The sequence below is a fragment of the Moschus berezovskii genome, chromosome 9 (assembly GCF_049115385.1).
Source record: "Moschus berezovskii isolate FMDL1 chromosome 9, NW_MosBer_1.0, whole genome shotgun sequence".
Taxonomy (NCBI): domain Eukaryota; kingdom Metazoa; phylum Chordata; class Mammalia; order Artiodactyla; family Moschidae; genus Moschus; species Moschus berezovskii.
In genome coordinates this window covers 56079466-56092922 of record NC_142468.1, presented here as the reverse complement: position 1 = coordinate 56092922, position 13457 = coordinate 56079466, and the positions used below count along the sequence as shown (strand labels likewise).

The window sequence follows — 13457 nt, the reverse complement described above, 5'->3', positions numbered from 1 at the left end:
TTACTTTAGTGAAAGCTGCCGAATTGAATATTTGGGCCACAAAATATTTTATCATTTCAGTTTTTATTACCTTAAAAACTAAGAGAAATTAATTTTGAATCTTTTGTAAATGCCCTGTTTAAGCAGACAATTTTGTATTATTGGGTTTTCTAATGTACTTTTTTTTTAACACGGTGAACATAGTGATGCTAAGACCAACCATGTTGTTTTTTAGATCATTTTATAATTTAACAATTTGAAATTTGAATAAATTATTAAAGTAATTTCTTAAAATTTAACCATTTTCATTCATTTTTTTCATTTAGTATGTTGCTTATATAATGGCACTGAAGTTAGTAAGCACCTCAATTACAATAAGAGAAAATAGAAATATTCCAGAAATACTGAAAATTCAGATAATTGGTCTTGGCACCCAAGTATCTCAGCGACCAGGAGCACAGGCACTTAAGTAAGTTTTAAAAATGTATTATTTCAATTTTTATTTCTAGGTGTGACTTCAGGCCAAAAAAATATAGTGTAGTTAGCATAAAAAAATTGATTAATAGTAATCCCTCTCTGTTTTTTTCCTTTAGCATGTGAGTATGGTCATTTTATTTGAGTTTGTTTTGTTATGAAACTATGTGAGAAGCTCATTGTTTATTCTCCTCTTGTTTCTTTCCTTCACAAATATTTCTTGTATACTGTTCAGTTCATAGATTTGTTACTATGAAGACTATAAGAACAGTAACTTTTTGTTTTCAAGGTGTTTATGGTATAGTGGATATGAGAAGAAACACAGAAGGTTAACTTAAAATCTGTATAATAATTGGATTGGCCAAAAGGTTTGTTTGAATTTTTCCTTAAGATATTTCGGGTTTCCCAGGTGGTGCTGGCAAAGTGGTAAAGAGCCTGCCTGCCAATGCAGGAGGCATAAGAGATGTGGGTTTGACCCCTGGGTGAGGAAGATCCCCTGGAAGAGGTCAAGGCAACCCACTCCAGTATTCTTGCCTGGAGAATCCCATGGACAGAGGAGCCTGGCAGGTTACTGTCCATAGGGTTGCATAGAGTCGGACATGACTGAAGTGACTTTGCATGCACGCATTATGGAAAACTCCAAATGAACTTTTTGGCCAACTTGGTATTTCAGAGCTTGGAAGTAATAAGGAGCTATAATGTCAAATACCTTAGGATTAATGCTATACAAACTCAGTTGTCGAAGGGAATAAATGGTCTCAAAGAACTGGTACTTAGCTTAACTGATTGGAAGGACCAGCAGAAGCAGGGATGAGGGAGGACAGCTTTAGGGTTATGTGAAATAGGGAGATGAATTCCATAAGTTAAGTATAGCATGTATTCATGTGACAGTTCTGCAGTGTTGTGAAGCTAGCCAGAGTGGGTTTTTCATGAGGATTAGGAGAACAAAAAAAATAAACCAAATCAGGATAAAAAGAATCCCAGATTCCGTGGGTAGTTAAATGCCAGGCTAAGGAGTTTGGACTTCAACTCTGGATGATAGACATGGTCCTGATTCTCAAAGGAGTTTTATTTTAAAGGGACATTTGTACTTCAAACTGTTATATTGCAAAGGATCTTATTTGTAATACTTCTTTTTTCCTCATTGGATTGTAGAGTGGAAGCAAAATTAGAACACTGGTATATAACAGGTCTGAGACAACAAGATATTATACCATCACTTGTGGCTTCAATTGGCGATACTGCATCATCCTTGCTTAAAATTGAATTTGAAACCAATCCAGAGAGCAGTACTGCTGACCAGACTCTGGTTGTCCAGTCTCAGCCTGTGGAGGTCATCTACGATGCTGTGAGTACAAGGAGAAAGTGGATCTTAATCAAACACATCTTAAGCTTCTGACATACGGTTTCTTGTTTTTCCTTTTTCATATTTAACCTTTATTTACCTAGCAGCTCCGTTCAGTGATACTTTTTTCTTGTTTAAAGGGCAGTATGTGTTTAGTTTTTTATATTTATTTATTTGGCTGCGTTGGGTCTTAGTTGCGGCATGTGGAATCTTCGTTGTGACGTGTGAGCCTATCTGCTCCGTGGCATGCGGGGATCAGACCAGAGTCCCTGCACTGGGAGCTGGAGTCTTAACCACTGGACTACCAGGGAAGTCCCAGCAGTTAATTTTGATTTTTAATATACTACAGTTTTTTTTTTTTCTACTGTAAGGTATACTACCTATGCTTGTGTTAAATTTTTTTTTTAATCGTAATATATTCTTAAAGAAGTCTATGCCTTTTACACCAACTAACTACTCACAAATAATTATATACTGACTTTCTACTCCAGTTTCTTTTTGCTTATTCTCCCTTTCTCCTCAGTGTTTGTAACCAATTTAAGGAACTTGAGGAGCAACTAAAAGAATTTTAGATACTGATCACATGAGAAAAAAAGCATTGTCATTTCTGTGTTATTGAAAAGGCTGGATACAGTTCTGTATCTGTAGCTCTATCTTTATTTAGACTCTCTTAATTCATCTTGAGCTGGCCAAAACGTGGAAGGTTGTGGTTCATTATTCCATCACTTGTAGGTTGGCCCACTTTGTGTTTTAAGATCTCTGACTCATTTTTACTGTATAGTTATGGAAATAAATTCACAGTGTGGGTAAGAGGCAGAACTTACTGTTTTCTCCGATTTTTTAAAAAATTTAAATTGTGTTAAAACCAGTCCATTCTAAAGGAGATCAATCCTGGATGTTCATTGGAGGGACTGATGCTAAAGCTGAAACTGCAATACCTTGGCCACTTCATGCGACGAGTTGACTCACTGGAAAAGACTCTGATGCTGGGAAAGGTTGGGGGCGGGAGGAGAAGGGGACAACGGAGAATGAGATGGCTGGATGGCATCACCGACTCTGTGGACATGAGTTTGAGTGTACTCCGGGAGTTGGTGATGGACAGGGAGGCCTGGCGTGCTGTGATTCATGGGGTCGCGGAGAGTTGGACACGACTGAGCGACTGAACTGAACTGAACTGAACTGAACATATAATTTACCATCTTAGTCATTTTTTAAGTGTATAGTTCAGAAGTGTTAAGTACATTTGCACTGTTGTACATCCAGTCCCCAGTACTCATTCTTTCTTGCAAAATGTCTGAATTTTAAGTTGAAGTTTTAGATGTAGTTAAGGGCAGAACAGTTTTCTTATTTCCTTTCTAAATTTTAGAGCACAGGGGAATCCAATTGCGGTATATATCCTGGTGGCTAAGACTAGAAGTAATACCCCATTGCTACATCAACATGATACCACCAAACATACTTAAGGTCACTTTAGTGATATGTACACCTTTGTTGCCTTCTCAATAAACTTAAATGGCCTATACCTTTTTTCAGGTTCTCTTTCCCTCCAGAAGGAGATGTAGGAGGGTAGCTTATCTTTGGAAGTGCTGTCTCAGTTCAGAGCCAGATTTGATTAGAATTAAACTGTAACTTTAAAATTTGTAATATGGAAAATGCTGTGTATAACTTGCTTATGTTTTCAATGATTTTACAGAAAACCATCAATGCAGTGGTTGAATTCTTTCAGTCAGATAGGGGATTGGATCTTGAACAAATAACATCAGCTACATTGATGAAGCTGGAGGAAATTAAAGAGAGAACTGCTACAGGTAAAGAATTTGATGCAGAAGCAACATCTCAACTCTCAAAAATTTTTTCTCTTCTAATGTAAAATTAGAAATAGTGTAGGTAGCTCTTTCTTGAGTATACCTGCCAGACTGGGTGAGAAAGAGAATGATATGGGGCATAGATGATTCTGTCAGCTGTTCAATTTAGGAACCTGTGCTGCAGAGTAAACTTGAAATGTAAAAGTTCCCTGTCTTAGTTCTTAAGCGACTGTTCACCATGCTGTGTGTGAATTGAGTTTTAGAGATACATACTTGTGTGCATCATTACCTCTAAATTCAAGTTACCTACTATATCTGGTTACTTAACTAAAGTGAAAAGTGAAAGTCGCTTAGTCGTATCTCACTCTTTGTGACCCTGTGAACTGTACAGTCCATGGAATTCTCCAGTCCAGAATACTGCAGTGGGTGTACTGTAGCCTTTCCCTTCTCCAAGGGATCCTTCCATCCTCGGGATTGAACTCAGCTCTCTTACATTGCAGGCAGATTCTTTACCAGCTGAGCCACAAGGGAAGCCCAAGAATACTGGAGTGGGTAACCTATCCCTTCTTCCGACCCAGGAATTGAACCCGGGTCTCCTGCATTGCAGTCGGATTCTTTACCACCTGAGCTATCAGGGAAGCCCACTTAACTAAAGAAATAACGAATTTTTTAATCTCTGACTAAAATACTAGGTGTGTTAGGTTTATTGTATTATGCAGTGTGATTGTTTCCCATTGATCACATGTAATTTAAACTTACACGCCAAGTGGAGGACCTAATCTGTGAAAAGAACTTCACCAACATACTTTTCAAGTGATATTCTTTTTCTTGTTATTAATATGATTATATTAATGTATTTAAATTTTGTTTTTCATCATTTCATTTTCTTCTTGTAGGACTTACACATATTATTGAAACCCGAAAAGTTCTTGATTTAAGGATAAATCTTAAGCCTTCTTATCTAATAGTTCCACAGACCGGTTTCCACCATGAAAAGTCAGATCTTCTCATCCTAGATTTTGGTACCTTTCGGGTAGGTGTGTATACATTTCTGCCTGCCCATGTTTGCTCAGCTTAGTAGCTAACTGTCTGACAATTTGCTGTTTTTCTCTGAAAGTTCACTTAAACTAAACCTAGACTTCTTGTTAAGCATTTTGTCACGGTTAACATAGATTGTGTAGTTTATATGTATTTTATGGCTATTCAAAAAAAATACCTTACATTTTCTGAAATGGTGAATGATTTGATATTGAAGGCTGGGTTACTGCTGTCTTTTCCTAATTAGAAAGATGCACTTCTAGTTTTCAAGCGTTCCTAGGTTTCTAAAATCTAATTACATAGTTTTATTTGTTCATTTATATATCTTGAGAATAGAAAATTATGCAAACATGATTCTGTTCTGTTCCGTCGCTCAGTCGTGTCCGACTCTTTGCGACCCCGTGGACTGTAGCCTACCAGGCTTCTCCGTCCATGGGATTCTCCAGGCAAGAATACTGGAGTGGGTTACCATTTCCTTCTCCAGGGGATCTTCCCGACCCAGGGATCGAACCCGGGTCTCCCGCATTGGAGGCAGACGCTTTAACCTCTGAGCCACCAGGGAAGCCCATGCAAATATGATTATATATTTGTTAAATCACTGACAACAACTATTAGAATAAGAGAACTCCAAGGGCTTGGATGTTGAACCTCCCAGTATTCCAATCTTCTGAGAAAAAGGGAAGATTTCAAAAACTATTGTCCTGAATTGATCCTTGATTCCTTTGGGAAGAGGGAAAAGGAAGTTGAGATTGGAGCTGAATTCTAATGGTCTAATTATTCATTTACGTAGTGGGGAGAGGAAGGAATAAAACCTCCTGTTTTATGGTGGAGAGTTTAAGATGAATTGTAGGAACTTGAGCCACAAGTGGTGACAACTTTTGAGAGCCAGGAATTGTTGCATGTTTAGACAGATTGAGAGAGAGTTGTTGTAACTCATCTTCTAATTAATGTCAGCATGCTGAGTACCTGTTATCCAAACATAATAGAGACGTATGCTGATATAGTATATTCCAAATAAAATATTTGCTAATAACTATCAGAAACTGAAGCAAAATGTGAATTCATTAAGAGAAATATTTTAATTTTATTTAGGCTTTAAGAAAACAACATATGTTGATATATAGATTTTTCTGTTAAAAAATTAAGTTTTCTCTCCATTTTAGCTTAACAGTAAAAATCAAGGTTTGCAGAAGACTAGTAATTCATCTCTGGAAGAAATAATGGATAAGGCATATGACAAGTTTGATGTTGAAATAAAAAATGTGCAGCTACTCTTTGCAAGAACAGGTAAACTGTTGCTCAGTTTTCAGGATCTTGAAATTATGTTGAATAGCTTTCGTAAACAGATATGTCTGTTCAGATGTATATCATCCCTGATGACATTTTGAACATGTATGCTGCTGGTCACTTAAGAGAACCAAAAAGAGCCCCTTTGTCACAATTCCAAATAGAGATGGTGGTTGTTCATCTTCGGGTACTTAGTACTGTTTGTATCCAAGTCCAGTCACTGCCGAATTTTTCTTTTTAATGTGACGTAAAACTCCCATAACACACAAAATAGAAGTTGCATTTAGCTCACATTCCTCTATCCCAGTGTGTTTGGGATGTCTCAGTGTTGTTTCCCCTTGCTGCCTTCATTTCTAAAATATTTTACTATCAGCCTAGTCTTTATTTTGAGTAGTATTACATTTGATACTTGAGAAGTATGGGTATAATCTTTAAAGGTAGTGAACTTAATTTCCAAAAGCTTTAGTGTTTTCTACTGCTTGAATGAAGATTGCTGGTTCTCTATACTTCTTTAGTATCTGGAAGCAATAAATATTTGTAAAATATCCTTGAGTATATATCACTCTGTGGAAGGTCATTGGAGGAAAGGACATGGCTTCTGTGTACAGAGTATATACTATAGTGGGACTGCTGAGATTTATTAAAATATAAATACATAATGCTCTACTTAGTCTTATAGATTGAACCCGAATATTAATTTCTTGAAGAGAAGTTACCTGTATAGACCATTAAAGCTGCCTTTTCTCTTGTATGTACTTAATAGTAATTGTTTGAATTATAAGCAATAAAAGAAGTTTATTTATTGCCATCAATTAAGATATGTGTAGGGTTCTGTTAATCATTGGAAGTCTGTCTTCTTATTTGGAAGAGAAGTGACTATTATACTTTTCTTGTCATAAAATCTTGCTTGATAAAACTCATTTTTCCTTTAGAATAATTGCCAGAAACCTCTTTTTTTTTTTCTCCCCCCCGCCTCATTTTCTCCTTTTTCTTTTCCTGCAGCTCCCCAGCCTTGATCTCTAATTCTGGAATCAAAGGCAGTAAATTCCTAGATTTTTTTCTCTGTTAGCTTTAAAATGTAAGATGTTATTAAAAAAAATTCAAATAAATATTTAGAATTATTTTTATATCATAGTGTTTGACTTTTTTCAATTAAAAAATATAGGTCATTTAACTTGTATGTTGAAAGAAGTAAAAGTCAGTATGATTGAATATATTTGTAAATTATTTCTGATCAGTTTTCCATAGAGCATCTGATAATCTAAAAATAATTATTTAATAAATAAAAATAGTCATTTAACTAAACATTTTTTAAAGATGAAAACTGGAAGGAGTGTCGATTTCAGCATCCATCTACTATGCATATATTGCAACCCATGGATATTCATGTTGAGTTGGCCAAAGCAATGGTGGAAAAAGACATTAGAATGGCGAGGTAATGTATGAGTTACCTTTATATTATAAAATCAACAAGGTGAAATAGTTCTGCATCAGTTACTGAATTTTAAGAAACCACAGCTAGGTTTCTCAAGGGCACAAAAAATAATGATTATCTTATAGCAGAAATACATTTTTAAGAAAATGTTTATTTGAATTATATATCACCTCTCTTATTTCAGAAGCATTTGGGCTTCTTTCACATCCTGTAAAAGTTGGTATCCCTGTTTTTTTTTTTTTTATTAATTTTTATTGGAGTATGGTTGCTTTACAATGTTGTGTTAGCGTCTGCTGCTGCTGCTAAGTCACTTCAGTCGTGTCCAACTCTGTGTGACCCCATCAGACGGCAGCCCATCTATGTATACTATGTGTTTTTGGATGGATCAAATTCAAGGTTCTATATTAAAAAAGAAAATCTTTAAAAATTGCAAGAAGTTTTGATTATGAAGCCATAGAAATCTTGAGAATAATCTAAGGGAATGGAAAGTAGAAACTGAATTTTGAATTTAAGTAAATAATTATGATATATTTTTGTTGCCTCTTTAAGAACAGTCTTATTGAAGTATTATCGACATTCAGTAAGCTGCATCTGTTTGAAACGTACATTTTGATAAGTTTTGATGTAAGTGTTTTTCTATGAAACCATCTCCATAGTCAAGACGGTCATCCTCAGAAGTCTTTGTGCTGCTTTGTATTCTCTCCCTCATATCCCTTCCTGCCAGCTTCTCTCCCCAGGAAACACTGATCCCTTCTTCGTCTCCAGGAAACACTGATCTGCTTTCTGACACTCCCAGTTTGTTGGAGTTTTCTACAGTTTTATAAAAGTAAAATCATACAATTTCAGTTCTTTTTTTGTTTTTTCATTATAATTGATTTGAGATTTTTGGGTGTATCATTAGTTCATTGGTACTCTTTATCAGTTGGATGTTAAACCAGCCATGCATTACTAGATAAACCTGTTTTAGTAGTAATGTATTATTCTTTTAAAATGTTGAAATTGCTTGCTAAAATTTTGTCGTGAAGTTTTAAAACCTTACATCTCTGTTAATGAGGGCTGTTGACCTGTGCTTTTAGTTTCTTGTTTTGGTATCAGTGTATCAGGCCTCAGGGAGGGAAGCTGTGTAGAATTGGTGTTTTTTTCCTCTTTAAACGTTTGGTAGAACTTGCCAGTGAAACCTCTTGGGCCTGGAGTTTTCTTTCTGTGGGGAAGTTTAATACTATGTCAGGTGCTGCTGCTGCTGCTAAGTCACTTCAGTCGTGTCCGACTCTGTGTGACCCCATAGACGGAAGCCCACCAGGCTCCCCCTTCCCTGGGATTCTCCAGGCAAGAACACTGGAGTGGGTTGCCATTTCCTTCTCCAATGTGTGAAAGTGAAAAGTGAAAGTGAAGTCGCTCAGTCGTGTCTGACCCTTAGCGACCCCATGGACTGCAGCCTACCAGGCTCCTCCTAACAAATGCTATAAAATTAATTAAAGGAAGGTGAGGAGGTAGAGAATGATGGGGTGGGTATTCTTTGATGTTTAGAATGACAAATCTTTAACACCAGCAAATAAGTTATATACAGTGTTTTAGGTTTTAAAACATAAACAATTTGTGTTCACAGTATCTTCCTGAAAAATAAGTTTTCCTTAAGAAAGTTTGACTGCTTAAGAAGGATACAAAACTTGGCTTACATAGAACTTCCTATTCCCTAACAGTGTTGAGACATTAATGTAATTAGATTAAAACATATCCAAGGTAACTTTGACCCCACAAGGTAATCTCTCCACTCCCTTCCCTCTTCCATAGTATACAGAAGTTGGACCTTGACACCTTAGAGTTTAATTAATTATGTTTTTAGATTTAAAGTATCCGGCGGGCTTCCTTTGATGCACGTGAGAATTTCTGACCAGAAGATGAAAGATGTGCTATGTTTGATTAACAGTATACCCTTGCCACAGAAATCATCTGCACAGTCTCCAGAGAAACAGGTAAATGGAGATAATAAAAATTCTAAATATCTTTACATCCTTATATATGGTGAGTTTTTTTCATCTTTTTGTAAGCTGTTTTGTTTTTCAATATCGTTTACAGCCAGTTTCATTTATGTGATGCATTTTTGAGGTTGATTGTAGTTGATTCTGTACACTGAGTAAATAAATAATAAAGACTAGCCTATACTTGCTACTGTTTTGGAGTGATGGTATAAAGTCTCTTATAGGGAATAACAGAAACAAAAATACATAAATGAAAGGAAAAATGTTTTTCACTTTTAGGAAATGTGTTTTAAGTAAAAGTAGATATAGAAACCAGACATGGTTGTCTGAGGAGGGCTTACAAATTGCTGAAAAAAGAAAAGACATGAAAGGCAAAGGAGAAAAGGAAAGGTATACCTATTTGAATGCAGCATTCCAAAGAATAGCAGGGAAAGATAAAGCCTTCCTCAGTGATCAGTGCAAAGAAACAGAGGAAAACAATAGAATGGGAAAGACTAGAGATCGCTTCAGAAAAATTAGAGATTCCAAGGGAACATTTCATGCAAAAATCGGTCAATAAAGGACAGAAATGGTATATCTTCTGCTTCTCTTAAGAAGAGGTGGCAACAATACACAGAGGAACTGTACAAAAAAGATCTTCATGACCAAGATAATCATGATGGTGTGATCACTCACCTAGAGCCAGATATCTTGGACTGTGAAGTCAAGTAGGCCTTAGGAAACATCACTAGGAACAAAGCTAATGGAGGTGATGGAATTCCAGTTGAGCTATTTTAAATTGTAAAAGATGATGCTGTGAAAGTGCTACACTCAATATGCCAGCAAATTTGGAAAACTCAGCAGTGGCCACAGGACTGGAAAAGGTCAGTTTTCATTCCAATCCCAAAGAAAGGTAATGCCAAAGAATGCTCAAATTACTGCACAATTGCACTCTTCTCACATGCTAGTAAAGTAATGCTCAAAATTCTCCAAGCCAGGCTTCAGCAATATGTGAACCGTGAACTTCCAGATGTTCAAGCTAGATCCTGAAAAGGCAGAGGAGCCAGAGATCAAATTGCCAGCATCCGTTGGGTCATCAAAAAAGCAAGAGAGTTCCAGAAAAATATCTACTTCTGCTTTATTGACGATGTCCGCTTTTGACTGTGTGGATCACAACAAACTATGGAAAATTCTGAAAGAGGTGGGAATACCAGACCATCTGACCTGCTTCCTGAGAAATCTGTATGCAGGTCAAGAGGCAACAGTTAGAACTGGACATGGAACAACAGACTGTTTCCAAATTGGGAAAGGAGTATGTCAAGGCTGTATATTGTCACCCTGATTATTTAACTTATATGCAGAGTACATCATGAGAAGTGCTAGACTTGATGAAGCAGAAGCTGGAATCAAGATTGCCGGGAGAAATATCAATAACCTCAGATATGCAGATGACACCACCCTTAATGGCAGAAAGCGAAGAAAAACTAGCAAGCCTCTTGATGAAAGTGAAAGAGGAGAGAGAAAAAGTTGGCTTAAAACTCAACATTCAGAAAACTTAGATCATGGCATCTGGTCCCATCACTTCATGGCAAATAGGTGGGGAAACAGTGGAAACAGTGACCGACTTTATCGTTTTGCACTCCAGAATCACTGTAGATGATGGATTGCAGCCATAAAATTAAAAGAAGCTTATGACCAACCTAGACAGCATATTAAAAAGCAGAGACATTACTTTGTCAACAAAGGTCCATCTAGTCAAAACTATGTTTTTCCAGTAGTCATGTATGGATGTGAGTGATGGACTATAAAGAAAGCTGAGCACTGAAGAATTGATGCTTTTCAACTGTGGTGTTGGAGAAGGTTCTTGAGAGTCCCTTGGACAGCACGGCGATCCAACCAATCCATCCTAAAGGAAATGAGTCCTGAATATTCATTGGAAGGACTGATGCTGAAGCTGAAACTTCAATACTTTGGCCACCTGATGAGAAGAACTGACTCATTTCAATAGACCCTGATTCTGGGAAAGATTGAGGGCAGGAGAAGGGGATGACAGAGGATGAGATGGTTGGATGGCATGACCGACTTGATGGACATGAGTTTAAGTAAGCTCCGGGATTTGGAGATGGACAGGGAAGTCTGGTGTACTGCAGTCCATGGGGTCGCAAAGAGTCGGACATGACTGAGAGACTGAACTGAACTAGAGACATAGAAATCTTCTTTAAGATGTTTTAAAACATAATGATCATTATAAAGTTTTCGTGTGTGTTAGACTTAAAAGTCCTAGATCACTTTACTTGGAATTGATCTTTATAACATGAAATATATTTTGGGCTTCCATGTATTTTGAAATGAAATTTGAGATAGCCAACTAATATTGATACTATTTTCCAGAAACCTTGAAAAAGATGTAGGGTTAATATTGTAACAGACAGCAACTGAACGACACAATAATAGGCAAATTTACCTACTAGTATATGATTCTGCCCTTTTGAATGAAAGTGGTAGTCTTAATAATAAGTAAACTCCAGCCAACCATTATTTCAGTTCAGTTCAGTTCAGTCGCTCAGTCGTTCCGACTCTCCACGACCCCATGAATCACAGCACGCCAGGCCTCCCTGTCCATCACCAACTCCCGGAGTACACTCAAACTCATGTCCACAGAGTCGGTGATGCCATCCAGCCATCTCATTCTCCGTCGTCCCCTTCTCCTCCTGCCCCCAACCTTTCCCAGCATCAGAGTCTTTTCCAGTGAGTCAACTCGTCGCATGAGGTGGCCAAAGTATTGCAGTTTCAGCTTTAGCATCAGTCCCTCCAATGAACATCCAGGATTGATCTCCTTTAGAATGGACTGAGTTGATTGTAAAGTGTGTCTGTCTAGTCAAGGCTATGGTTTTTCCCGTGGTCATGTATGGATGTGAGAGTTGGATTGTGAAGAAAGCTGATCACCAAAGATTTGATGCTTTTGAACTGTGGTGCTGGAGAAGACTCTTGAGAGTCCCTGGGACTGCAAGGAGATCCAACCAGTCCATTCTAAAGGAGATCAATCCTGGGTGTTCATTGGAAGGACTGATGCTAAAACTGAAGCTCCAATACTTTGGCCACCTCATGAGACGAGTTGACTCACTGGAAAAGACTCTGATGCTGGGAGGGGTTGGGGGCGGGAGGAGAAGGGGATGACAGAGAATGAGATGGCTGGATGGCATCACCGTCTCGATGGACATGAGTTTGAGTGAACTCCGGGAGTTGGTGATGGACAGAGAGGCCTGGCGTGCTGTGACTCATGGGGTCGCAAAGAGTCGGACACGACTGAGCGACTGAACAGAACTGAACTGAACTGAACTGAAAGTGGGCTTTGCTGGAAGATTTGTGTGCTGTATATGTGTCTTTCCAGCTCTCACTCACTTCTATTACTTTTTAAGTATTTATCTCATTTATGTATATTTGTAAATTAGTATTTTTAGAAAACTTTTTGTATTATTTGCTAGGTATCCTCAATTCCTATTATATCAACTAGAACAAAAGGCCTCCTTGGTACGCCCTTGTTGCTGGATGGCGTTGAATCAGGTAAGGAGAGTAAAATGTTCTTTATTAAACACAATTCTATGAATTAGTATATTGAAATGCAATTTCAGCAAAATACAAGAATTGTGAAAGTGTTGTAGTATTTGACTGGTTTTATTTCTAGTTTTGCTACTAACCAACAGTGAGATTTTAAATCATTTATTTTTATTTATGGCTGAGTTTCTTTGTTTCTATGAGAGTGTGGTTGATAGTGTTTAAGATTCTAAATAAGCTCCTTTTTTTTTTGGTCCTGATCTCTACTTGAGTCTTTTCTTTATCTCTGGTCTAATTCATCTTTTTTGATTTAGAACTGGAATGTAAACTTAATGAAGGCAAGGATAATGTCTGTTCTGGTCACTCTGGTATCCTTAGTGGCTAGTACAGACTGATATGTAATAGATGATACCCAATAAATATTTTATTGAAAAGTGAATGAATAAGCGGAATTGAAAAGCAATCAGAATGTTGAAGAAGGAAATAGAAAGACGATTTGATTTTATATATGATTATCCCATTCCAGGTTGAGTTACTTTGTGGGACTTAGAAAGAAGCTGTATTATGATTCTGAATATAAA

At 37.2% G+C, this 13457-nt stretch overlaps 1 protein-coding gene across 1 annotated transcript in view; it reads left to right on the top strand.

Annotated features, from left to right (window-relative positions):
• Window positions 1–13457, top strand: part of VPS13C (vacuolar protein sorting 13 homolog C) — a 181163-nt gene that overhangs the window by 59907 nt on the left and 107799 nt on the right. The window contains exons 17-24 of the mRNA XM_055437136.2: window positions 306–448; window positions 1609–1801; window positions 3492–3606; window positions 4500–4636; window positions 5805–5928; window positions 7246–7363; window positions 9207–9336; window positions 12807–12885. Coding sequence (XP_055293111.2) covers window positions 306–448; window positions 1609–1801; window positions 3492–3606; window positions 4500–4636; window positions 5805–5928; window positions 7246–7363; window positions 9207–9336; window positions 12807–12885 — 1039 coding nt within the window. The remainder of the gene's footprint in view (window positions 1–305; window positions 449–1608; window positions 1802–3491; window positions 3607–4499; window positions 4637–5804; window positions 5929–7245; window positions 7364–9206; window positions 9337–12806; window positions 12886–13457) is intronic.